The sequence below is a fragment of the Equus przewalskii genome, chromosome 22 (genome assembly GCF_037783145.1).
Source record: "Equus przewalskii isolate Varuska chromosome 22, EquPr2, whole genome shotgun sequence".
NCBI lineage: Eukaryota > Metazoa > Chordata > Mammalia > Perissodactyla > Equidae > Equus > Equus przewalskii.
Window position 1 is genome coordinate 20,699,661 of NC_091852.1, and position 27,601 is coordinate 20,727,261.

General features: G+C 39.3%; 1 protein-coding gene across 3 annotated transcripts in view; it reads left to right on the forward strand.

Annotated features, from left to right (window-relative positions):
* The window catches only part of DOCK8 (dedicator of cytokinesis 8), a 206,393-nt gene that overhangs the window by 21,563 nt on the left and 157,229 nt on the right, over positions 1-27,601 (forward strand). For 2 of the 3 annotated variants that reach the window (XM_070590602.1, XM_070590603.1), the window contains exon 2: positions 23,581-23,683. In XM_070590602.1, the coding sequence (XP_070446703.1) occupies positions 23,581-23,683 (103 nt within the window). Of the gene's footprint in view, positions 1-23,580; positions 23,684-24,582; positions 24,764-27,601 lie in introns of those variants that run through there. The other variant, XM_070590604.1, reaches the window with a different exon arrangement.

Consider the following 27,601-nt stretch of genomic DNA (forward strand, 5'->3'; position numbering starts at 1 on the left):
TCCAAAGGGCTGATGGAAGGGCTCTCCACGGCCAGGGCAGCCCTCTGGAAGTCACAGCACACCTGGGTTGTCTGACTGCTCGCCTCTTGTTTTGCCTGTATTAGGTGAGTTTATCATTCTAGCTCATCCACCCCTTGATGCTGCTGTGCTGGTTCCTGACTTCATGTCTCGGGCCCCTAAGGCCTCACTTAGCCATCTGTCTACAGTGCTGTAGGCTATCTTCAGCTAACAGCATGGGTTATTTAGCCTTCTAGATATTTGCTTTTTTTAATAGGCAGCTCTTAAAGAAATCATAATCCATCTCTAATGATCTCTAATGATGAAATCATTAGCATCTTGAAAAACAGTGAAGAAATTGGAAGATTCTCTCAATAGCACCCAAATAAGGCTGACCTCCACCCTACTCCTTTCCCTAGCAGGCTCTGTTTGCTCTGTTGCTGTGAATAAAGGAAGAAACCATTATCTTGAAGCATCTCCTCTGTGCGGGGTATCAGGCGCTTCCCCCGATCTCTCTCATCCTCACACGGTTTCAGGTCATTGGCAGAGTAGGGTTGCATCCAAGATCTGTTTGATCAGCTGGACAGCACCAAGATGGAGATGCTAAAACCTCAAACTCATTAGAACGAGTGATATGGGACTTTGAGATAATTATTCAGACAATTTAGGCAAGCAAACAAACAAAACAACTAAAAGGGGAACCCCAAAAATGTTCCCTTTTGACCTATTTTTTTATCTGATAGAAGCAGGAGAGGCACAGGAAATGGACTGTAGGAGAACTTAAGGGATTATTTCCTATGGTAGAAAGAATGACAAATACATGTTTTAAACCTTTAGAATATACCTATAAAATGATTCTGTTTTCTAAGTGGTCTTGCTGTTGAATCCAGAAATTGTAGACATGTAATTCACTGGTAAATTACAAGTTTTTAAATAAGACTTTCAACAAGTCCAAGAAAGTTAGATAAAGGGTGGCGCCACAGAAAAAAAATGAGATTTACCAGCATTTTTTCTCTTTAAGATGAGTATTGAATTTAGAATTTCTTAATTGGAATTGAAGCTCACATGTGAATATTAAATAGTTAAAAGGTTTTAAATGACCTGAATATTCTCGCTTGACACTTAGTAAAAATATTTTCATGCTTATGGCCAAAATAGAATTTAGTCACAAATTAATTGGTATTCACGCTTGATGTATAGAAAGAAGTGTGTTTCCTTACTTATCGTACTATTAATTTAAATTTGCTGTTTGTTTTTTAATGTCTCTTTAAAGTCAGCTGGAGAAACAGATTCTGAGTTGCTATTTTATATCTTTTCACTGCTTCCACATTTTGTAAATTAATCAAATATGGCAAGTTAATGAGCCTGTGGAATTTCCTTCAATTTGCTAATCTTTTAACTGAAAGGGTATTTTTGACAGGAAATCTTTAATGGTGTCCAGTTGTCATTTTCTAAATATTCAAACAAGTTTTATGTCAGAGAAATCTTTGTTTCAAAAATGTGGCAGTCTCTGGGGAAATAAGTATTTCCAGTTTAAGTTCTATTGATAGTATTATCATTTATAAATAAACTAAAATAGTTCTAATTCCATTCTGTTGTCTCAATGTAAATTCTATTAAAAAGTTCTTTTCTGATCCTCTCTAAATTAAAAAAAAATGTTGAGTAAACAAGCTGTGCAGACTTTGTGTTGAAACTTCAATACCTTCAAGAAAAAGAATCTTGGAGCCAGCCAGGTGGCGCAGCTAAGTTCGCACATTCCACTTGGGTGGCCCAGGATCGCCAGTTAGGCACCTGGGTGCGGACCTAGCACTGCTTGTCAAGCCATGCTGTGGCAGGCGTCCCACATATAAAGTAGAGGAAGATGGGCATGGATGTTAGCTCAGGGGCAATCTTCCTCAGCAAAAAAGAGGAGGATTGGCGGTGGATGTTAGCTCAGGGCTAATCTTCCTCAAAAAAAAAAGAAAGAAAAGAAAAAGAATCGTGTATTTAGTACAATACAGATAATCTGGTGGGTGGAGGGCTGCATTTGAGGTGATTGTTCTGGGGAATACCAGCACTGAGGTGTGACATACTGCCACACTCACTTTCCACTTTGGGCTTGCGTCCCTAGGACCCCAGAAGGGAATCCTCAGTTCTCTTGCTTTGGTTATTTTCCCCTACACTCTACTTGGCCTGTGCCTTTTAGGCAAAACTGGTCAACATTGCCCTGTTCTTAGCCTCCAACACTGAACTTTCTGTCATCATATAGCCTGACTCATTACCAGTTTTGTTTGGTCAATTTTACATTTCTTCCTTTCAAAGAAACACCATTCACCTATGTCAAATGCTCTTTTTTTACTTCTATTCTCTGGTTCAACTACCAGAGCCTGAAGAAAACTGGGACGTAAGTCATGTTGCCTTTAGATTCTCCACCTTCCTATTCCCTTCCCTCCACGGCTCCACCCACTTCCAGCATGTTCTGGGATGCTCATCTAGATGTGGTCTGTGTGGGTTCTATCCATACCTGTCTTTCTTCGTCTCCCCCAACCACTTTCAAGACCGGCCCTCAGCTGATCCATCCTTCAACACAAGTTGGTTTATAGCTAATAAACCCGGAGTGGGTTGTTGCTCATAGACTTAGTTGCATTTTTACTGAGATAATATTGTTACCAAGGGCAGGGTCGCTGCCTGAGGAAGCAGAACTAACTCTGGAAAATAGGGACTTTCTGGAAACATAATAATCTATGGATGAGCATTTGTGGCCTGATATGGTTACTTTACTCTATGGGGCAGAGTAAGATGAAGGCAAAACTGAATGAGACTTACAGAAGGAGGATTGCCTCACTGCAGACAGGTAGCGGGGAGGTCCCACGCTCCCAAGTTGAACCCAATGCCCCATCTGCTTATTGCTCTCTTTGTACCTGGTTGTCTTTGTAACTATTGTCACTGCTGTAAACACTTCCCCTACCCGGAATCTCACAGGACCCAGTGAAGGTATGGAGAAAGGACCGTTGAGAAGTTGCCCAGGATCTTGGGTCAGTGCCAAGGAATGGCAACCCTTCAAGTCCAGAGATAGCCCTATGGCATCACTTTCAGGAATGGAACTGCCTCACCAGAGTTCACAGCATCCCAGATTTGCCACATTGAGTTCTCCTCTCCAACAGTAGACTCTGTAGAGCAGTGCAAAGACAAGTCACTATCCAAGGCTTAGCCTGCCTCTCACCGCATCCTGTTCTTCCACAAAGGGAAATGGGAAGAGAAAAGTCTCTGATGCTTTATGTCCTGTCAGCACCAATCTAACAGCCTCGATAAAATTCCCTTCAAAAATGTAACATATGATATCAAACCTTTCTTCTCTGTTCCTGGTTCGTTAGAGTGTATCACGTCTGCCGTGCCATTTTTGGCCTTTCAAAGGATATACTGTTACTTTTAATTACAGCATCAAGACATTTCATGACATCCTGAAAGTTCTATAAAGTTGCCATTGGCTGTCTCCCTTATTTTAGAACACAGGTTTTGTAAGGAGGAGCTGTGCCTTGTGACAATGTAAACTTCTTGACTGTATTCCACATATTAAGGATCTTTTAAATTGTCATTAATGACCTGGCACAAGCATTTACCATATCTTTAGGAGCATGTAGGGTTCAAGATGTGAAGGCAAGTGAGGGCTGTGTTGTTTATTATTAAACTGACAGGAAACAGCCAAGGCTCATGTGCTACTGTTTGCAGTTGGGCAAAAGAGGATAAATTAATTGCTTTATAGAAATTCCTTTCTGCATTCTTTAGGGAAAATTTTTCCATGTGACCTAAATGATCAGACTGGGCAGTTTGGGGCTCAACAGCTTTGACATTGTCCCTTGAAGGAATGAAACAATTAAAGCAACTGATTTCCTCTGAGAAAAGGCTATTTATAATAATCTGTCTACTCTAAAAAATATTCACAGTAGACTCATCGCAACAAGACCCTCTAACACCACATAGTACTGGGTTTTTCATTGCTGAGATTCTCTTTTTTTTTTCTTTAATGCTTCCCTAAGTTTTAGGAACAAGGTTTACTTACCTAGAGAAACTATTGACCCTTCTACACTGAATCTCAAATTTATCCAAGTACTACCATTTGGGAATAAACAACACTTAAGTGGCCTAAGAATGAGAAGAACCAGTTCAAGAAATTGAGGACAATCAGCTGGTAGAGTTGAGGGTGTGTGTATAGTCCCAGGAAGGGGTTTCATGAAGAATGGAGAAGATCAACAGTGTCTGACACAACAGAAAAGTCAAGTTAGTACAGGACTGGAAAGAGGTCATTGGCCGCCCAATGAAAGGTCATCAGTGGCTGTACCCAGGGCAGTTTCTACAGAGGGGTGAGGGTGGAAGCCTGAGAACACCGGATTAGGGAGTATGAGGGAGTGGAGGAAGTGGAGGCTTGGTGGTCAGGGAAAGCGGAGAGATAAGGAGCTTGAGGATGAAGGTTTTCTTTTCTGATAGGACTGAATTGAGCAGGTTTCTAGGAAGAAGCAAGGAGTTGGCGGATGGAGAGGGCTGGTCAAGATAGTGTATGAAACATTTGAGGTGCAAAGAGCTTGAATAAAAACTTGAATGAAATTTCTCTTCCAGGTACCTCCTCTGCCTTCCCCATCCCACATCCCAGAAAAATATTTGGTGCATTAACAGATTTCAAAACTTCAAAGGGCTTCGCTTATGTTGTGCTTGATACTTGTTCCTTGGTGAAACATGAAGAGACAAAACTACACAAAAAAGAAAATCGTAGTTGATGAAAAATCAACCTTCTGTAATTGCTCTTAAATCTTTTACCCATTGCTAACGTGGGTATTTGAATTACGTTTGGAATATACTCCAAGCCTACTTACCCATGGAAGGATTAATGACATTGGAGCTGGGTTCAAAGTCTCAGCAACAAGCCAAAACCTGTTCTTTTCAGTTGCCAGGGCAAAGTGTAATATTCCTTCCTCGGAAAGCTTTCAGATGTTAAGCTTTCCATGGCTAAGCTGCTGGAAAAGGAAAACGCCAGAAATTTAATTCCTACGGCAACTTTCTTATGCAAGTTCCTTAACCTTTCTTAGCCTCAGTTTCAGAATTTGTAAAGCAGAAATAATAATACTACCTCATAGGGTTGTTGTGAGGATTAAATGGGCTAGTTATAAGAGTGCCTGTCAGACAGTCAGCACTCATTAAGTGGGAGCTCGCCTTGTTAATTGTAGCACTAGTAGTAGTTATGGTAGCAGGCTTTTCTGGGTTGTAAGGATTATGGAACTCTCACGTTACCTCTGTTAATGGTGGATTATTTTAAGGATACACCACAGAGTAAAGAGAACAGGAAACTACTGAGCCAGCAAATTGGGTCTGCAGATCCAAGGGCAGTTCTTTTTTTTTCTTTTTCTCTTGCCAACATTTACAAACTGCAGATTTCACATGATAATCTAGATTTCCAGTAACACTAGGCGTGTACTCCTACATGGCAGTGATAGCCTGGAGCTGAGTAGTCCCTCACATCTCCAGATGGATCTGTGATCCTGGGTTTGCCAAGGTTAGTGCCCATCCCTGCTAGTAGGCATAGGCCCAGGGCCTCCATGTAAGGCTCTGCACGTTGCTCACTGCACAAGGCACCCAGCTATGGGGTCCAATAGAAGTTGAATTCCTACAGTCTGCCAAGGGCAATTCTTAGCCTGGCAAGCTTGGGACTCAGGGTCTCCTTCTTTCCTTCTTTTCTCTAGCTGCTCCTCCTTCCTCTTCTGCTAGCCCTGTTGACACCTTTCCATCTCGTGGCTTCTGCTCATTCGTAGCTTCTTCTGCTTTACAGCTTCTGCCTCTGCCTCCTCTCTGTGTGTTTCCGTGCTTCTGCCTGCTCCACCACGCTTGGCAGGATCAACTGTTTGCCGGAGATCATAGGTGATGAAGCAGGATTTGACACAACGTTATCACTCATTGGAAAACAATTGCTATGTAAGTTAGCATGAGTACGTTGAACATAATTTCTTGTTAGATTTGCTTATTTAAAAAAAAATCCTATATAGACTTCCCTGCATAAATTAGGGCAGGCTTTATTGTTGACTTTTATTGTAGCCAATATGCATTTAAACTGACTTGTTATTTCCTAATATGAGGAAAACTGGGATCCCAGGGTGTCCCAAGACACAGAGTGCTTTATTCTGTCCTTGGGACAAGGGTTTGATTCAACATCATTTGTCTGAGACTAGCCTTGAAAGCCTGAATTTTACCTTCTTTCTCTCCATCCCTCCTGGAATAGGCCTGGACCCCGTTCCCACCGTGGCTTTTTGGTACTCCTTATCTTCCTCAGCCTCCTAGGCCTTCAGGGGGTGCTCTGGGCTTCACTTCCTCAATATCCCTGTATGAGATTAGGTGGAAAGGGATTAAGCTGATATAGTGACCTGACACCACAGGAGGTTAGGTTTATATAATCTTCTCTCAATGAACACTTCCTATATGCTTCAGAGTGGTGGGAATTACAAGCATAGCCATTGGTCAGGGACTTTTGCCCCTTTAAATCCTAGCACATAGATTTCTGCCCATTGTGCCTACTTAGAGCAACTTTTCTTTAGGAAGAAAGACCATAGTCAGCTTCCTTGGGCATTAAGAGAACTGAGTTCTCATCCCAGCTTTGCCACTTGTGAGACTTGTTAGCTTGTTAGCTTCAGACAATCCCTTAACGTGGGTGAGTGTTGGCTTGGCCCTTAACCTCCCCAAGCATCGTTAACTTGTCTTGCCCTCTTCATAGACTCCGGATGGGGAAAGGGAGCCTTCATAAGGCTCTGAAAATTATGCTAAAATAAGATATTAGTAAAGCTGGAGACAAGTTCTGCTGCCTTCTTGTGGGGAACACCTTGCCCTTGACCAAAAAGGATGTCACAGGAAGAGCTGCCTGGATGTTGGCTTTGTGCCCACCGTGTGGCCTCTCCACCATGTGTGATGGCTTCACTTCAGAAACAAGTTTTAGGTTTTTTTCTTTCTAAAATCTCATTCATGTTAATTACCATGCATTAACTTCACCTTCGCGTGTTTAGTGCACACTCACCTGATACAAAAACATTTGAACACCCTCAGGAATTATAACTACACACTCACGCATTGAGGAAAGAAGGTGCCGCCAAGATTTTGAATCGTGTTCAAACGCAAGAGGCTTTTAAAACACAAAGTATTCTAGAACTGCAGAAAGTTAAAGCGAAGTGTTCTTCCCTTGTTAAAGGTGAAAGGTAAAGCCATTTTTAAGAAAGTTCTTTTGCATGTGTGTTGAATATTAGGGAACTGCATAGGAGAGCAGTTCAATAGGAACCATGAGATCAACAGTAAGATACATTCTTAATGTAACAGCCAGCCCCAGGGCAGAATTTGCAAACCCTTGTAGGCGTCCGGGTGGCCGAAGAAGAATTTGGTCAGCAAGATCTCACTGAGAGATGCAATTCCATTCCACAGTTTGTTATGGATTCTGAACAAGACCGTCATTCTAAACCCTCATCGACTCTGCAGAAAATATGAGGCCAGAAAATGAATAACTCCTAACTCTTACGATTTGGTTACCGGCCAGTATGCTGGCTTAGCTGAGTGCATGCCTTCTGAAGCAGAGCCTGTAATTATTCAGCATTTACAGTGCAGTTCAGCCTACTTACATGAGCAATATTACCTTTCTTTTTTATTTTTTCCAGTGAAAAATCCTTCTCTTCCTTCTTTTCTGCTTTCTCTTTTCTTTTTCTTAACTTTTGTAATCTAAACTACCTTGAACTTGTTTGCATAGTGGTGAGGAGGAAAATATTTACTTAGGGTATCCTGGGAACCTTGACCTTCCTGCCTTAGGGATGAATCATTCCCCTGCTGGGGGAAGTGGCAAGTTACAGACAGAACCACGTGGATACATTCTCCTCCTAGTACCATCCGAGTGAGCACCATGTGTTAGTACCTGAGAGTTGGAGGTTGGTTTAATAGTGAGCTCGGTTTCTCAGCTGGTCATTAGCTATGAGTTCATAAGACACTGTTGCTTGATCTCAGGGTGTGCATAGGTGGACTGCACTTGACCCCCTTGGGCTGTTAAAAATGCGCATTCTGGCTGTGCTCAGGCTTCTGAATGAGAATCTCTGGAGGTGGGGCCCAGACATCTGCATCGTTGACCAGCTCCCTAGCTGATTGTTATGTACACTGAAGTTGGAGTGTCACTCCTGGAAGGAAAAGGATTCCAGGACAGGATGGCCAAGGAGTGTTCAAAGTTCAGTAAAGTTAGCCTTGTTGGTGTGGTATTAACTTGAATATCAGGAAGTTTTATGTTAAAGTTTTCTAAAAAAGAAAAAGAAAAAAAATAAACAGTCTCAATACATAAAAGGAAAAATTGTCATATATACTCCCAATTATAAATACCCTGCATAAAATTCTCGGAGTCCAAACAGAATGTCTTTAGATCATCCTTATAATTATTTTGAGACTCTTTTGACTATTTTCACTTTAAGATAGGTAATAAGGGAGAGATCATCAATTAATGGAAAAATAAATTTCTTTATATACAATCTTCACATTTGCCATATAGCTCAAAAAAAAAGTTCATGTAACTTTGCCATTCACGTCCTCTAATCTGTTATCATTTCTCAGTCTTAGGAATAATTTATACCCATTGCCATAAATTTTGCTATACTTTTGTACAACATGTCTAGTCATTTTATTCTAATATTACACATGGGGAAAAATACTGCATAAGAAACTTCTTCTCCCCAACATTAGATGAGCTGGTGTGTTTGGCCAGTATTCTTAACTTAAAATACCTTCTTGGTCCATAACTCAGGTTTCACAATTTCGCCAAAACAAATGCTCTAGTAATTTTCATGTGAAATAACTGTTTAGTGCACAGAATGTACTCTCATTTATTGGGAAGTGAGTTAAGGGATTTTTACTTCTGCATAGATCACGTTAACATGACCAACACTTTAGTAAGGGATGAATAAAGGAAATTATTTTTATAACTAGGTGAGATTTTATTAAGGGTACATCATCAGGATTTTTATGGCAAGTTGGATGGAACACAAGATTGAGGCTCTTTCTCTCTGAGGCCGGCAGGAAAGAATATTTGCAGAAATGATAAAGGACATGGTGGCTTCCTGGAAAATGTCGGTGGAAGACTGGGCTTTGCTTCCAGAAAAGGATGAGTGTCAAAGTTCAGTGAGTGTGACTATGCCTGTCCAGGCTCGAAAAAACAACCTGGGAGAGGAAGACTTGGCTCCTTAGGTCAGAGCAGGCTCTGCTTCAGAACTTGACCTGGTTACCCGGTTCTTCTCTGCTTCAGCTTCCTTTACTGTAAAATGGGGATATGACTTATCCCATGGGAGAACTGTTAGGAGGATGTTTTTGGCTTTGTAGAATGTGTATGATACTCGGAACTTATAAAGATATAAAATTTAGAATCTTCAGGGAGATTTCCTTTGCTCTATGAGTGGCTAAACTAGGTTAGTTGAGGTAGGGTCTGGCTACCTCTCCTTTTTGAACAATTTTCCCTCATTTCAGCCATCCCCTCCCCTCCTATGAAGGCTCCAAAAGATTCTCTTTCCTCCAATACCTACTGTCATGAAACACAGAAGTACCACGAGCTGAGAGCTCACTGGACAGGGCAAGGCTTGATACAGACAATGGTGGCAGAAGCTCCGGCATCAATGCACATTCGAATATAAGCTTCAGAAAGGCAGAGACTTTTGTCTCCTTTCCTCACTGTAGAACCTGGAACGGGTGGGTGCTCAGTAAATATGTGTTGAAAGAATAAATCAGTGTCAGATTTCTGGGCTTATGTCTCATCTTTCCTTTCTCTTCTTCTTGATTAAGAGATTCTCTTTATGCTACAACTTTCCTGACTTTGCTCTTTCTCCAAAACATTCCCCCTTCTAGTCTCCACGCCCCCTCATTTCAGAGCTTTTTCCTACAGTAAACAATAGTTAACCATTAATAGCTTAACTTAGGAACAGTGCAGTTTCTCTGCTTTAAGAAATGTTGTTCCCATCCTCCAATCTGAAATAAATTTTGAGAAAAGATGGAGGTGGTTTGGGACTGGGGGAGAAGGGAATGGGAGACGTGGTTATGTTGGGGTGCATTAGCTATTTGTACAAAGTGGCATATTTTACTTAAATCTGGCTAAGTAGGAAGTATAAGCATCACTAAATGTCTGTTGGTATCTTGATCTTCAAATTAGCTAGCTAGGCAGGGTTAGTTAGGCTGAGGAAGGGTAAACAGATGGCGAAGTCCAAAGTCTCTGAAGGAAGATGAGTAAAAGTTTGGGGAAGACTGCAGAGAGAGCTGGAATTCATCTGCTCACAATAGACCAGCGGTTCTCAGACTTGAGCCTGCATCAGAATCACCTGGAGGGCTTGCTAAAACATGGATTACTGGGTCCCACACCAGAGTTTAGGATTCAATAGGTCTGGGATGAGGCCCAAGAATTTGCATTTCTAACACATTGCAGGGGACATTGATGCTGCTGGTCCAGGGACCACACTTTGAAACCATTGCAACATGGGGCAAACTCGAAGGTACAAGCAGCTTTACGGTCTTTAACTTACTCCAGTTGTCCGCTACAGGTTGAGACTGTGTTCACGGACAAACAAGAGATCTCTATCAGTCACCTCAGCAAATTCCACAATTTAATGAAGGAAACTCACAAAAAAAGGAGAGAGTTGCAATCACCCCATTTCATTTTATAGTAAAAGACATTTGTACTTCACAGCTGTGATCACCTTTGGGTGGCAGAGGCCAGAAGGCTCTTGGGGTCTTACTGAAGCCACCTCACTAAGACACAGACTTAGTACCGGTAATTCACTGCCCTGGTCAGCACATCTGAAAAGAAATAGCCCCATCGATACAGCCTTGGATGAAAGTACAGCATGTGGCCGCTAAATGGCCAAGGAGCTGGCCATGCCCAGGACAAATAACTTAGATGAATCACAATCAGAGTAGAGAAACGAGGTGCTTTTTATCAGTAGCACCCAACAATGTCTGTTGAATCCAGGTGGATCAGGCAGTGGATGCAAGGACTCAAAGTATGCTGAGAACACAGTTTTATTCAGAAATTCCAGGAGACTTAGACATAAAATAATAATGATGAAAGGAGCCCTCAAGAGACACTTAAGGTGTTCAGGCCCATTCCTGTGTCTCAGCAGAAGAATTTAAATTATTCAGAAAGCTGACAACATAGTAGGTTAAAAATATGTGTGCGTACGTGATTTCTGTCATAAAATTCTGGCAAGCACGGCACAAACAATTTGGAAAAAGAAAAGAGAATAGATAAAACCTGTTATCCTGCCTCTCTAACATAACTGCGAATAGTACTTCCTTTCAGTCGTTTTCCTACCACATATTTTTAAATAGTGTACTTAGATTTAAACACTTTTTTTAAGGCTTGTGTAATCATAGTAACTAAGAACATGGTCTTTGGAGTCAGATGGCCTCGGGTTCAAATCTCGACTCCAGACATTTCCAGCCCTGAGTTTTGCATTTGTCAGATGGGGAAGATAAACTCAGTTTGTAGTGCTGCTGTGTGGATTCAATGAAACGGTACACATCAAGCACTCAGCTCAGGGCTGGGCGTGGTGTAAACACTCAATAAATAGTGGCATGATTTTCTGTTCTCACTCAAAAGCTGTGTTGACCTTCGATAATCCTAATAATTGAGAAGTTTTTCTCAACATCAAGAAGTATACCTATTTTTATTTCATGAGTTTGGCAAAATTTCATTCCATAAATTCTTCTGTGGTTCAGGCGCCACTTTCAAGAAGATCTTCTTTGACAAGCTTGTTAAGAGCACTTGTTACCTGGGTTTGTCTCAGAGATTAGACTCTTCAAAGATGAGTCAAAGCCAAAACATACGGATGACCTTTTGGGCTTAGAGCAAGAGGCTGCCTCAGTTGCTGTTTAGCTAGGTGTTGTGGCTTTGCTCCAAGACCACAGATTCTGACCACACCATTGCAGGCACCACACACGGCCATCTGGATGATGGTTGCTAGGGAGATGGGTGAGAAACTGGGTGGAGAGGTGCAGATCTCTCACCCCTACTGGAAAAACAAACCGAGCACAGGCATGGCCAGATTTACATATGCAACCTGGACCTCTCATTTCTGCTCCATTTCTGTTTTTCCAGCTGCTAACTTGACCTCCGCTGGAGTCCTATTTGGGACTGCAAATTCAGTATGTCTAAACCAAATCTTGAGCCTCACAGAAGGTGACAATACTGTCCTGAGTTTTAAAGTTGCCCTATAAATGAAAGGATTAACTTTATCAAATAGCAGCTTCCTGCCCACAAAGGGAAGAAATGAGCTCCTCAATGAGGACCTTGGTTTCGCTTATCAGATAAACAGATTCTTGACACTATGGAACAGTTATAGATAACAATAAGCAGAATAGCCACTCAGTTCATTAACTCCTTAAATTTGATGACACCATTTTGTACATTCTCTTATATTGCTGGTTAGAATGTTAATTGGTAAAATACTATGAAGGACAAATGCACAAACCCTTTGACCCATCAATTCCACTTATAGAACTTTATCCCACAGATATATTTATAAATGCATGAACTAACATATGTGAAATTTGCTGAACATTATTTTTCTTTGCAAAAAACTGGAAACAACAATGTTGTTTGGAATGTAAATTGGTACAGCCACTATGGAAAACAGCATGGAAGTTCCGCAACGAATTAAAAATAGAAATACCATATGATCTAGCAATTCTACTTCTGAGTATTTGTCCAAAGAAAATGAAAACACTTATTTGAAAAGATATATGCACCCTGATGTTCGCTGCAGCATTATTTACAATAGCCAAGACATGGAAGCAACCTAAACCTAAACCTCGTCCATCAAGGGAGAAAGAAAATGTGGTATATATATGCAGTGGAATATTATTTAGCTATAAAAAAAGAATGAAATCTTGCTATTTGTGACAACATAGATGAACATTGAGGGCAATATGCCAACTAAAATAAGTCAATCTGAGAAAGACAAATGCCGTATGATCTCACTTATATGTGGAATCTAAAACAAAACAAAATAAAACACTGAGCTCATAGATACAGGGAACAGATTGGTGGTTTCCAGAAGTGAGGGGTAGAGGGGATGGTGAAATGGGGGAAGAGGATCAAAAGGTACAAATTTCTAGTTATAAAATAAATAAGTCATGGGGATGTCATGTACAACATGGTGACTATAGTTAATAATACTGTGTTGCATATTTGAAAGTTGCTAAGAGAGTAGATCTTAAAAGTTCTTATCACAAGAAAAAAAATTGTAACTATGTATGGTGATAGATGTTTAACTAGACTTATTGTGGTGATCATTTCACAGTATATTCAAATATCAAATCATTATGTTGTACACCTGAAACTAATGTAATGTTATATGTCAATTATTCCTCAATAAAAAAATGGAAATAACGAAAATGTGTAAAAGAGACTAGTTAAGAAATTATTGCCCATCTATATAGTAGAATACATATGCAGCTGTGAAAAAGAATGAGGGCATTCTTATGTACTGATCTATTAGGTGAAAAAAGCAAATGTATATCACCAGTGAATGGATAAACAGATTGTGATTTCTACATAAGTCAGATCAAGTTTGTTTATCATGTTCAAATCCTATATATCTTTAATTTTTTTTATTTACATGTTCTATCTCTTAGTGAAAAAGGTGCATTAAAATCTATCACTATAGTGGATTTGATATTTCTCTTCTGCAGTTCTTGCTTTATATATTTTAAACCTTTATTGCTTGGTACATACATATGTAGATTTTGCTCTGTCTTTCTGGTGGATTGACGTTTGATCATTTAGGAAATGTCCTCTTTATTTTTAGTCATGCTCTTGCCTTAAAGTCCTTTTTGCCTGGTGTTATTATAGCTGCACCAGCTTTCTTTTGGCTATTTTTGCATAGCTTTTTTTCACCACTTGGTAAACAATTTATCTAGGCACTTACCCAAGAGAAATTAAAGACTACGTCCATATAAAGACTGCTCATGAATGTTCATAGCAGCTTTATTTGTAATAGCCAAAAACTGGAAATAACTCAGACGTCTATCACCAGGTGAATGGATAAACAAATTGTGATAGATCTATGCAATGGACTACTCCTCTATAATAAAAGGGATGAACTATTGATACACACTACAATCTAGATGCATCTCAAAATAATTATGCTGAGTGAAAGCATCCAAAAAGGAGATATATTGTACGATTCCATTTATATAAAATTCTGCAGAGCAGAGGAAACCATCAACAAAACAAAAAGACAACCTAACAATTGGGAGAAGCTATTTGCAAATCATATATCTGATAAGGAGTTAATATCCAAAATATGTAAAGAACTCATACAACTCAACAACAAAAAAACAGCCAACAATCCGATTAAAAAATGGGCAGGGGCCGGCCCCATGGCTAAGTGGTTAAGTTCGCACACTACAGTTTGGCAGCCCAGGATTTCACTGGTTCAGATCCTGGCTACAGACATGGCACTGCTCATCAGGCCATGCTGAGGTGGCGTCCCACATCCCACAACTAGAAGGACCCACAACTAAAATATACAACTATGTAGTGGGGGGATTTGGGGAGAAAAAGCCAAAAAAAAAAAAAAAGATTGGCAACAGTTGTTAGCTCAGGTGCCAATCTTTAAAAAAAGAAAAAAAACTGGGCAAAGGATCTGAACATTTTTCCAAAGAAGATTTACAGGTGACCAACAGGCACATGAAAAGATGTTCAACATCACTAAATATTAGGAAAATACAAATAAAAACTACAATGAGATATCACTTCACATCCGTCAGAATGGCTATAATTAACAAGACTAGAAATAACAAGTGTTGGAGAGGATATCGAGAAAAGGGAACCTTCATACACTGCTGGTGGGAATGTAAATTGGTGCAGCCACAATGGAAAACAGTATGGAGAGTCCTCAAAAAATTAAGAATAGAACTACCATATGATCCAGCTGTTCCACTTCTGGGTATTTATCCAAAGGACATGAAAACACAAATGCAAAAATATATTTGCACCACTATGTTCATTGCAGCATTGTTCACATAGCCAAGACTTGGAAACAACCTAAGTACCCATCAATGGATGAATGGATAAAGAAGATGTGGTGTATATATATATATATATATATATATATATATAAAATATACACACACAATGGAATACTACTCAGCCATAAAAAATATGCAATCTTACCATTTGCTACATGAATGGACCTGGAGGATATTATGCTAAGCGAAGTAAGTCAGACAGAGAAAGTCAAATACCATATGATTCCACTCATAAGTGGCAGATATAAGCAATAACAATAACAACAAGCTCATAGATACAGAGATTAGATTGGTGGTTACCAGAGGGGAAAGGGAAGAGGCAGGAGGGCAAAAGGGGTAGTAGGGAACATGTGTATGGTGACGAATGGTAATTAGTCTTTGGGTGGTGAACATAATGTAGTCTACACAGAAATCAAAATATAATGATGTACTCCTGAAATTTATGGAATGTTATAAACCAATGTTACCAAAAAAAATTTCTAGAAAATGCAAACTATGGATTAGTTTGCATCAAAAAGCAAATTAGCAGCTACCTGGGTCGGGGGAGAGGAAAGGTTGAGAAGGGGCATGAGGAAACTTTGCGGTTGCAGTGATAGTTTTATGAATGTGCACATGTGTCAATCTTATAAATTGTGCACTTTAAATATGTGCAGTATCTTGCATGTCAACCATACCCCAATGAATCTGTTAAAAAATAAAATATGTCTCTTGTAAGTAGCATATAGGTTTTTAATGTAATCTGATGATCTTTGTCTTTTGGAGAATTTAATCTGACTATATTTAATGTAATCACTGATGTATTTGAGTTTAAATGTGTAATTCTACTGTTTCTTTTCTATTTTTCAACTTGTCTCTTATTTCCATAGAAATTACAATACATACTTGACTTAGAATTCTAATATTAATTAGTACTTTTACCATTTCCCAACCAATGCAAGAACTTTAGAACATATGAACTCTATTTACCCCTCCCGCCTTTTGTGTTATCATTGACATATATTTTAATTCTACATGCATTTTAAACTCCACATTATTATCATAATTATAATTATTTTGTATAGTCACCATCATTTAGATTTACTCACATATTTACCTTTTCATTGCTTTCAGCATTTCTGTGCTTCCATCTGAGATTACTTTCCTTCTGCCTGAAAAACTCTCTTTACTATTTCTTTTAGTATGGTTCCGCTGGTAATAAATTTTCTCAATTTTTGTTGATCTGAAGAAGTTTTTATTCAACCTTTTATTTATGAAGAATATTTTCACTGGGTAGAAAATTCTAGATTTTTAGTTTTCAGCACTTTAAAAATGTCATGGCATTGGTTTCGGGATTTTACTTTTTTGCTTGAGAAGTCAATTATTAGTCTTATTATTACACTTTGACGTAATATGTCTTTGAAAGTAATGTGTCTTTTCTCCCGATGTTTTCAAGAACATTTAAAAATTTCTCTGATTTTCAGCAGTTTTACTGGGATGTGTCTCAGTTTGATTTTCTCTGTATTAGTTCCAATGGGGGTTTGTAGAACTTTATGAATCTGCATCTTTGCTAATTTTGTCAACAACATTTCTTTAAAGATGACTTCTACTCTTGTTTTTCTCTCTCCTCCTCTGTTGGGACTTTGGTTTACATATGTTAGATCTGTTTCTTTATGTCTTAACTCACTTTTCTGGAGAAATCCTTTCTTCTTTAAATAGTTACAAACAAAAAGCACTCTATATTTCCAGGTGTTCTTTTAGGTGATTCTGCTGCCTCATCAGTAGGTGGTGGTTGTGTCAGGAGAGAAGCTAACTTACATGATGACATATAAGGGCTGGGGACATGCCCTAGAGAGACGCAGAAGACAGTGAGTAATCCTTCTCTAGACTTCCTGTGGGAGCCCTCAAACACGTAAGCCATCTAATAAATATTCTTCCATATTCAGAGGAATTTTCCAAGTGAAAGGGATTTGGGACTCCCCTGTGAGGAAGAAACATAAGTTCCACATCTTGTTAATAAGGGGCAAACTTCTCTTTATAGTCATGTTTCCACCTGTTGAATCATCTTGACTGAAGTTATACAGTTATGGCATGTCTGTTTATGAGAAGAGATGGAAAATATGAGAAACTCTAAAACCTGAAATGTCTATCATAAAGCCTCAGGCTGACGAACTTCTGAGGAATTCATTCTAGACTTCGTTGCTCAAAACATGTATATGTAAGGATGGAGTTCTACATATATTTGTAGTTATATATATTATATACGTTATATAATTTGTGTATATGTGTGTGTATATATACATATATATGTACACATACAAAATTTGCTATAGAAATTCATTTTGTAGCCTATTAAACTTAAAAGTGTACTTTAAGAGAAGTATCTGAGGATGCATCTCAGAAAAAGCCTTAGATCATTTTTATGTGGTCTGCTCCAGGAACTACTACTCCCTCTCGAGCCAGCCCTGTGTTCTTAGACCTTATCTGTACTGTGCACTGGATCCAACCTTGTGTTATTTACATCATTCAGAGCTGGTTGTTCTATATACAGCACATTTTAAAACCTTTGTTATTGTTTTTATACTACACTGCCCTAATCTTATAATTCAGAAAGTTTGGAGGGTAGCATTCTTTCACTGCTCACTTGGTGTAAATCACTTCTACTCCTGAACAATGGCTATTTTGCAAGGTTTAATTATACCGTGTGCTTGTGGCTACATCCACATACATGCCACCCACAATTGTCTATAATTATTATTTATTGCTAGCTGTGTACTTTACCCTTTGTGTTTGTTGAGTGTTTCACAGTCAGGTCTTAGTTACTAAGAGTAAATTGTATGTTTTCTTTTCTTTATTTCACCCCTTTCACTATTGTTTAAAACATGTCACCATTCAGGAAAACCCTAAAACTCTTTAAATATGTATAGGCAAGGTTTTTTCTTGAATCACTTGTAAAATGCTTCCAACCATTTTGGCTGCTGGCCATACCAGCATGCAGTGAAAGAATTTTCTTGTAGGGATAAAGCCAGAGAGAAGCCTTCCAGGGCTGTTTGGTCCTAGCACAGCTGCTGGTGTAGATCACAGGCCTGATTGTTCCACTTAGAGATTCTTGAACATCTTTGCCAGTTAGAGCTGGAAAGGTGCCCAGGAGATCATATAGCCCAGCCCCTTCATTTTACGTGTAATGAAACTAAGACTCAGCCTGGTTAACTAATGTACTTGAACTCAAACAGCTGGCAAATGGCAAGGCTCAGGTCTAAGTCACTGAATTTTTCGCTCTTCTTTTTTTTCGCTCTTCGAGCTACATCTGTTGCAAAGGAACAGGGCAGCCTGAAGGTTAAAACACTTGAAGTGAAAGTATGGAATTCTAATGTCTAGATGTCTTGAAATGGTAAAAGAAAAAAAAAAGAAAGCTTGAGATACATTGTCCTCTTTTCCATCAGCCCCGCTCCTACTGATTTTTTTTCCAAAATATGGTTCAAAAGTCCCCTTATCCCAGAAGCCTCCTAAGCGTTCCTAGGCTGAATTAGTAACTCCCTTCCCTTTGCTCACAAAGCACTGTGCCCGTTCCTGTATTATAATACTTACCATATGTATTGTAATTTTTTATCCAGTTATCCTTCTGTCCTCCTTCCTCCCACACACTGGGCTCAGCTTCCAGGAGCAGCAACAGTATCTTCTTGGACTTCAATCCCTAGCACTTGGCAGAGAGCCTGGCACTTTGTCTGCCCTCGATGTTTTATGAATGAATGAATGAACCAACCACTCTCTCAAAGTCATTCACTATCAGTGAATCTTAAGCTTTATTGGGCATAAAAATCACCTGGAGTTGCTGGCAAAAAATGCAGTGTTCCAGGGCACACCACAAAAGATGCTGATTCTGGACTAAGGTAGGGTCTAGGAATCTGCATTTTTATTAAGCAGCTGATAATTTGATACAAATGGTCCATAGACCACATGTGGCAAGCTCTGCTCTTTCATTAGTTCCACGGGTACTTAGTCCCAACTGTATATACCACAATTATCTGTCCATCTGAATAAAAACATAGAGCTTGGCTACCCACACCCTTCTACCATTCTGACTCCTGAGTATGGCTATTGACATTTTAAACAGACCCCAAGTCTCCCTCCCAGGAAAATTTGTAGAAATAAAGGAGATAATATTTATAAAGCATTTTGAATGATCAGAAGAAGGGTATCTTAGTTCATCAAGGAAATATCATGATATAAACCTACATCATGAAAGTTCTCTTAGACATGTTGAGTTTGGTCTGAGACTCAAATGCAGAGGAAATAAAACCCACATACAATGTCTGCATGGACCCAAGCCTGTATGAGCTCCTGCCCTGGCTGCGTTCTCTTATTTGTGTGAGCAGGCTTCCCCCTTCATAGGGCCAGTGTAGAGAAGAGGGTTGATTTAGACACGGGGATGCTAGATGTTCTTTTGTGAGTGAAGTTCCGTATCAGTAAACTTGATAGCTGATGTTTACATATTTTTTTTAAATTCCAAGTAGTGCATCTGTGCCTGCATGCTACTTTGTATGTACACATCTTTTTTCTGAAATGAACTTAAGCAACTTTACAGGAGAAAGAGCTTTATGGGGTAGTTATTAAACTACATTTATTTAACTATGAAAAGGATTTTTGATCCTTGTGGTATATTTGCATATGTATTGTTAGGTATTTGTGTTCAATTCCTCATATTACTTTTTACTTGCCACTTATTTTGTATGCATGTTTCCATGGTCAACCTAATTCACAATTCAAATAAAATCGTATTTCACCTATTTTATGCTATTGTTTATCAGCGTTCTCCTTAGTGTTGGATGCTTTGGTTATTTTCAATTATTGCCTATTATGTAGAGTTCTTCTGCTCATTTTGCTCAAATTATATTTTTGTTTGTATGAATTCCATGGGGTATATTTTTCAAAGTGAGATGATTAGATAAAAGAGTGGTGACAGCTTTATAGTTCGTGTTGCTTATTACAGTATTACTTTCCAGAGACCCTGAACCAATATACAACCCCACAGCGGGGTAGGGCATGCTGGTTTTCCTGCAGCTTGGCTAAGATGTAATTTTATCATTCCAGCCTCTTTTTGCTAGTTTGATATGTGTATAGCGCCTCTTCAGAGATATTTTATTTTGAAGTTCTTTAAGTGATACAAAGCAATTTTTTTCCATGTGGGATGATTCATTATTTTCCCTTTAAGGACAAACAATTCATCTCCACATTTGACAGTTTTGAAGGGACAGGCTTAATTTCCTTTTGTAGAATTGATCCTGTAGGGATAGGAAATAGGATCCGCGTTAGGGACTGGGGCGGGCTCGACGTGTCGGGGAAGATAAGTTGCATAGCTCTGAACTAGGAAACAAACGGAGAACTGCAGCAGAAACGCCATCTGACCCTGTTTAAGAAGGACTGGAGAGCAGAGATGTTCTGATTTCATGGTGAAAATAGTCTTGGGGCTTTGGCGTAGGACGACAGATTGCTGCAAAAGGAAAGCAAGAACCTATCCTTCCTGCCATTCTTTGATTCTCTTACAATGCCACTTCCTCTCCTGAACATTTCCAGATATCCTCATTTCAGGTAGAGCCCTCTGGTCTAGGACAGGAAGGGTTTTTAAATGGCCATGAAACTAAAAAATGTTATTTGAGAGGAGCTGGAGGCAGAAGTCTCAGGAGCAGTCAGTCACGGCTGTGAAAAAAGTCAGCTCCATCACAGAAAAGGGCCTTGTGCTTGGTTGTCTCAGCCCTATGTGACTAAGGTCATCTTCTTAAGTAAGCAAATAAGTGGTCACCGTGCTGGTTTGGTTTCCTGTGATGCCAAACCCAAGATACTGTGTTGCTTATGCAAGACGGGGCTTTTGTTTTGGACAGTGGTCTAATTTATTGATTTTTAAAAAATTGGTGACTAGCTTGTAATGAAAATCATCCTATTGAGCACTTGGAATCAATTCTGAAGGGTTTCCTCCATTCCTTGCTGTTATGCTAAATTTGGTAATTTTTGACTTAATTCTTGTGTCAGTAGAATAGTTACACACACACATCTGTATCTATATCTATGACCATCAGTTTTATTTAGAAATAATTCACATACCACATTCACTCATTTAACATGTACAATTCAATAATTCTTAATCTAGTCACCGAGTTGTGAATCCATCGCCACGATCAATTTTAGAACACTTTTATCACTGCAGAAAGAAACCCCATTCCCATTAGCAGTTGCTCTCCATTTGCCTCCAATGCCCCCAGCCCTAGGCAACCACTAATCTACTTTCTGTCTCTATAGATTTGCCTGTCCTGGACATTTTGTATAAGGAATCATACAATATGTGGTCTTTTGGTTTAGCTTCTTTCACTTAGCATAATGTTTTCAAGGTTCATCCATATCGTGGTATATATCGGTCCTTCTTTCCTTTTTTATTACTGAATAATATTTCATTGTGTGACATACCACATTTTGTTTAGCCATTCATCAGTTGATACACATTTGGGTTGTCTCCACTTTTTGGCTATTATGAATAAAGCTGCTATGAACATTCATGTGTAAATTTTTGTGTGGAAGTATGTTTTCATTTCTCTTGGATGTCTACCTAGGAGTGGAATTGCTGGAATATATGGGAACTCTATGTTTAACTTTTTGAGGAACTGCCAGACTGTTTTCCAGAGTAGCTGCATAATTTTACACTCCTTCCAATAAAGTATGATGCCCCAATTTCTCTATGTCCTCACCACACTTGTCATTGCCTATCTTTTGTGTTGTAGCCATCCTGGTGGTTGTGAAGTGGTATCTCATGCAGTTTTGATTTGCATTTCCCTGATGGATAATAGCTTACTCCTTATCCTAGTATTTTCTTACACTTAAAAAAAAATTAAATAAGGAAAATGTCTCAGGAAATTAAGGAGTACAATTAGTATGGGCTGCTTTAACTTCCTCTGGGATCTCATACATCACTGCATCATAATATAAGGGGCCACCACTGGCATGCTTGTGCTCCAGTCATTTTCTTCCATTCTTGTATCCATTCATCATTCAGAATTCTGGGAAGGAGAGAGAATTGTCCTGTGTTGGGTTATGTGCCCTCCCCTTTGACCCGTAGTTATGCCTAGTCAGCGTACAACGTGAATGTGTGAATCCTGAAAGGAAATTGAAGTGCTCTTGGGTTGGGAGAATGGATGCCACAGTTGGGACCAGAATAGGTTTCCTGCCTCTCACCACATTGCCAAGTTTGGGAGCCGAGCAGACAATGTCAGAAACCTCATCATGGGCCGGCCCGGTGGCACAGCAGTTAAGTGTGCACGGTCTGCTTCTCGGTGGCCCAGAGTTCGTCGCTTCAGATCCTGGGTGCGGATATGGCACCCCTTGGCAAAAGCCATGCTGTGGTAGGCGTCCCACATATAAAGTAGAGGAAGTTGGGCATGGATGTTAGCTCAGGGCCAGTCTTCCTCAGCAAAAAGAGGGGGATTGGCAGTAGTTAGCTCCAGGCTAATCTTCCTCAAAAAAATAAAATAAAATAAAAAAAGAAATCTCATCACACAGGGTAGTTAGTAACTATGCCCTAGCACACAGTATAGTGGAGGAAATATAATGATTTACTTATAATATTTAAATTTTATATTTTAAAATTATAATTTTTAAAATTTATATAGCCCTTTGTTGGGTACACAGCATGTTTCAAATATATGATCTCATTTGATCTTCAATAATCTGTTAGTTTCTAGCTATACTCTATAGTGGCCTCATTGTGGTTTAAATATTCTTGGGCACTAGCCTAAGAATCCAACCACCAACAACTGATTTAATGAAAATATGTGGTCTGAGTTCCAAACAAATGACTAACAAATGAGAGCCCAAAAGTCAATCTGCTTCTAAGCCAGGGAGTCCCTGGTCAGCAGCTCATGCCAGCAGGTGTGAGTACACAATGGAGAACGACTTTCATGTGCCCGGTTCCTGGCTACCAGGGATGTTGACTGTGGGCCCAGCAGTATCAATATGGGTGACTCAAAGGATCACTCCGCTAGGAGCAGTTTGGAAAAAACACAGTCCTTGGAACTCCAGGTAGCATCTAAGGTGCCTGCGAGGAGGTAGAAGTGTTCATATAACATCCTCTAGCATTTTCTGTTACAGCAGGCAGCCAACCAGAAGGGTCCAATTGCTTAAAATGAGAATGGCTGCATCAAAATGGAAGTTCAGGGTTTAAAGGACTCTAGTCAGAGACCAGATGTCCTCATGCAGAGCAATGCCTCTGAATGGCCTGGAAAGAAGGAGTCAAGTGCCCTGGATCTTTTCCTTGGATCTCAAACTCTTCCTTTTCCTAATGTTGGGCAAGAACCAGGATTGTAGGCATCCCAGCATCCATGAACTTCTCAAGAGTATATATGATCAGACGAAAGCTTCAGTGTCCACTCACAGGCCACTGAGAACATTTTAGTCAGTTCTGCCAATCGCCAGCCAAGGCATAAGTTTTATAACATGGTGTCAAAGATGGTATCTGTAATTGTGATGATTTCTTAAAATAACCACTTCATTTAGATTTTTCTATTTTAACCTCAGGTATTCTTCAGCGGAAATAAGGAAACAGTTTACTCTGCCGCCAAATCTTGGCCAGTACCATCGACAGAGCATAAGTACCTCTGGCTTCCCCTCTCTTCAACTAGTAAGTATGAGTTGCGGGTTTGCTTAGAGAATGGTCAAGTGCAGAAGTACCCAGGGTATGCTTTTGCCTCCTAATTCTCCTTACATCTTCCCACTGCCACCTTACCCCTCCAGCCACCAGTTCTTAGCTCTGTGACTGCTTTTTGACATTAGCCAATTTCCCTCTCTCCCTCCCTCAACTAGGGCTCAGAGTGCAAAGTGGACCTCCACGGGTGGTGGTTCTGAAGTCTCTGGACTTAGTGAACTTCCAGGTTACTTGATTTCACCCAAATTATGGTTCATATTTGGGGGAGGGGGGAAGGATTAGCCTGGAACCTTACTACCATTTGTAACATGCTTTTATTGGAAAACTGTATTCCAAAATCTGAAAAGCCAAGTTACAAACCTTAATTTTTTTAAATCGTTTTCTTGGAAGCGTAATTTACATGCAATAAAATTCACTCATTTTTAGTGTACGGTTTGATGAATTTGGCCATTTATAGTCATTTAACCTCTACTCCATCAAGACATAGAGCAATCTCTTTGCTCTAAAAAGCCCCATCACACCACTTTGCAGTCATCTCCTCTCCCAACCTGAGCCCCTAGCCCTGGGCAACCACTTTTGTCATCATAATTTTGCCTTATCTGGAACTTCATGTAATTGGAATCAGACAGTACAAACCTTCATTTTTAAAACACACTCTCTTTTTTAAGTTGAAGATTGTGTACATTTTTATATTAACAGCAGTTGTCGAGCGTGCATCTATGTATTATATGATTTGAGGATTAAATGCCAGAATATGTCAAGTGGGATAAATCTGACTTAAATGAGATGGTTTGTAAAACCAGAAGTGGGTATTTACTTCCTTTGTGAGAGAGCTTACGGCCTCCACTCTACTCACTTCCTCACGCTAGCACAGCGATACTTTCTTGCTTGTTCTAGTGGTTATCTGGAGGAGTTAGGTTATTTTTTGTTTCTCACTTATTACTTCAAAACCACTTCTGCTCTTAGAAATTCTGTAACCTTCCACTCGGTTTCCTGTAGCCGCCATTTTGACTCCTGTAACAATTTACACGCCGTGTAACTGTGTATCTTTTAAAGGTATGTTTATTGGAGTAATTTGTGATTATTTCAGTAGGATAATTTGGGTGTTGTGTCAGTGATGAAACAATAGTCCTAAAAAATGTATAGAACCTTTTACTGCAAGACGCAACTTGCGATGACATTCATCAAAAAATATTTATGACTTCGGTGGCTTGCTAGACTGCACTTTTTATGTATACTTTCTTGTCTGTGTCAAAATTGCAGATTATAATAAAGCACATCAAGTGCATAATGTCCATGCTTTCAGAGATATTAGATAAGCTTTAAACCATGAGGATTAGGTGTGCTTTTTGGTTTAATTTGGTGCTAATATACATTTCATTGAAAACAAAAAAAAATTATTTTTACATTTCTGACTCAAATTGTATTCCAAAATCTGCACAATTCAGTTAAAAAGTTACTGGATACACTTTTATATCTTGAACAAGAAGGGGAGGCGTGGTTGGCTTCTTTCTAAGTTAAGATTGTGGCTTTCTGCAGTAGCTGTCTGGAGAAATAGTGTGGACATCGTTGTTCAGAGGCTTTAAGGAAGTTTAGCCAGCAAGCTTTAACCCCTTCTCTGCACGCCAGCTTTGACCTTAATGCCGCAGGCTTAAATTTCTGCAGGAGAAATCTTTTTTTTTTTTTAAGTTACAAAAAAAAAAATTGTTTAATATTTTCAGGTGTTCTTTTGGTAGTTACGCTGCCTCGTCAGTAGGTTTTGACAAAAGTGAGTTTTGGTGAATTATTTCCTTAGCTAGGTAGTTAAGTTAACATGTGGCTTAACTTCCAATTTTCTAACAGAAGATATCAAAGTAACAAAAATATTTAACTACATAAAAATCACGTGTTCCTATCGGTCATAATTTATTCCTGGTTCTATCTGCAAATGAATACCCTTTAAAATATATTGCTCCTGGTTGTTCCAGTTTAGTTTTCTGAATATCTTTTCCCAGATCTCTTTTCCAGCTTCAGCACAGTCTATTGCCCCTGTTCCTTCTCTTTAATTGATGGAAGAGCAGGAGGCGTGAGGGAGCCAAGAGGCCTGAATTCATTTCTCCTTTTTTTTAACGGATGGTCTGCTTAGGAAATCACCCTAGTGTTTACCTGCTTGTCATGTTGTAACCTCAGAATGAAGTGGCCGTTCTTTCCCTTGTGTCGTCTTCCCGGTTGAAGGTTCCTCCAACAGAAATCATCAATTTACATGGTGATTTCCCTCTACCTTACGAAAAATTATTTCATTTCGTAGAAAGATAATGGGAGAGGAGTAGTTTATCATCCAAAGACTCTCAACCTGAAGCAGCTTTATAAAACTTTTTTTCATTGAGAAGCCATACACTGTTCATTGTATTATTTTGGACAATTAAAAAATAAGATTAAGAGCATTTTGACCTTTGTTTCTCTTACCTTTGTTTATATAACCACCGTTTCAACAACTCCACATGCTGATACAAATGGTTGTTTAATTTTTAAAAATATTTAATTGATGCCAAGTTATTTAAAACCCAATCCATTGTAAGTTTGTCGTTGTTTTGTGAGAGGTAAGAACTTGAAGTCAGATGGATCTCTGGTGAAGCATGACTGCCACTTATTAGGCGTATAATTTGAGGCAAGTTACTTAACCTTTATGAAGGCTTTAGTTTCTTCATTTGCAATATTGGCATAATAATGCTACCCCATTAGGGTTAGTAAATAATGATGTAGTAGTTGCTGCGTAAATAGTGGCTAATGTTGCTGTCTATGTATTTGGCACTATGGAGACACTGTGGGAGGTTAAAAGGAGATGGGAGGTATTGAGTCTGGTAGGTGTTCAGAAGAGAGAAAGATCCATTTTATAATAGTAGGTAAAGGCTTCGTAGAGTAGGCTTAGAAGACCTGAGAATGTTCTTGGCCCTAGCTACCCATCAGATCGCCCAGGACCTTTAGAAACATACCTGTTGCCAGGTCCACCGTAGAACAATTAAATCAAAATCCTAGAGATGGGGCCCAGGCATTAGTATGTGAAAGTTCCCTGGGCTTTTATCATATGGTCCAGGTTGAGGATCCTTTAAAGAGCCTACATAGGTAGAAGTATTCCAAATAGTAGGAAGAAAATACAGAAAGGTAAAATTTCTTTTGTTGTTCTGGTTGCTTTGAATTTCAGAAAGTGTGGTAAGCAAGGACCACTCGCTAACTCTATGGACGGAGCCTTATGTAAATATAGTGGCTTCTGTCATAAATCTGATAAATCAAATGAGAGGAAGGGTGTGTTTGATTTTGTTTTGTTTTGTTTTGTTGGGTGTTTGTTTTTTAACTCTAATTGTAAATGTTAGTGTGGTGATTGTGTATACATGCATTTTCAAAACAGAGAAAATATCCATAAATTTTGCATTTTTGAAGAGGATTCACCATTTACGGTTGGTTTTTTAGACATGATGACAGAATGTCTTCGTCCTATTTGACATTCCTGTCAGAGTCCTTTGTGACCAGTGCCAGAGAGAGTGGCCTTGTATGTAGAATCGCCCATTGGCCTTGGCATTTTCCACTGCCACAGCCAGTGCACAGATTGGCCAGACAATGTCAACAATGCATGGTTGCAATGCCAGAAAATGCCCTCCCCTGATGCCAACCACATACCTAGGTAAACAAGTCTACATTTGATGTCGTCATTGAAATGAAACTGTAAAACACTAAAACTATTTTCTGAGCATTCAAAGTAGAAAGGGGAGTGAAACATACAAGAGAAGAAAGTGTTGGGAATCTATGCCTTGAGGTAGAAAGGAGGATTTGAAACACTGTGCACATGGTTAATAACCTTAATCTACATTTTTATAGAGGGAAAAATCCTATTTTTAAAGATGAGAATGGAAAAGTTTG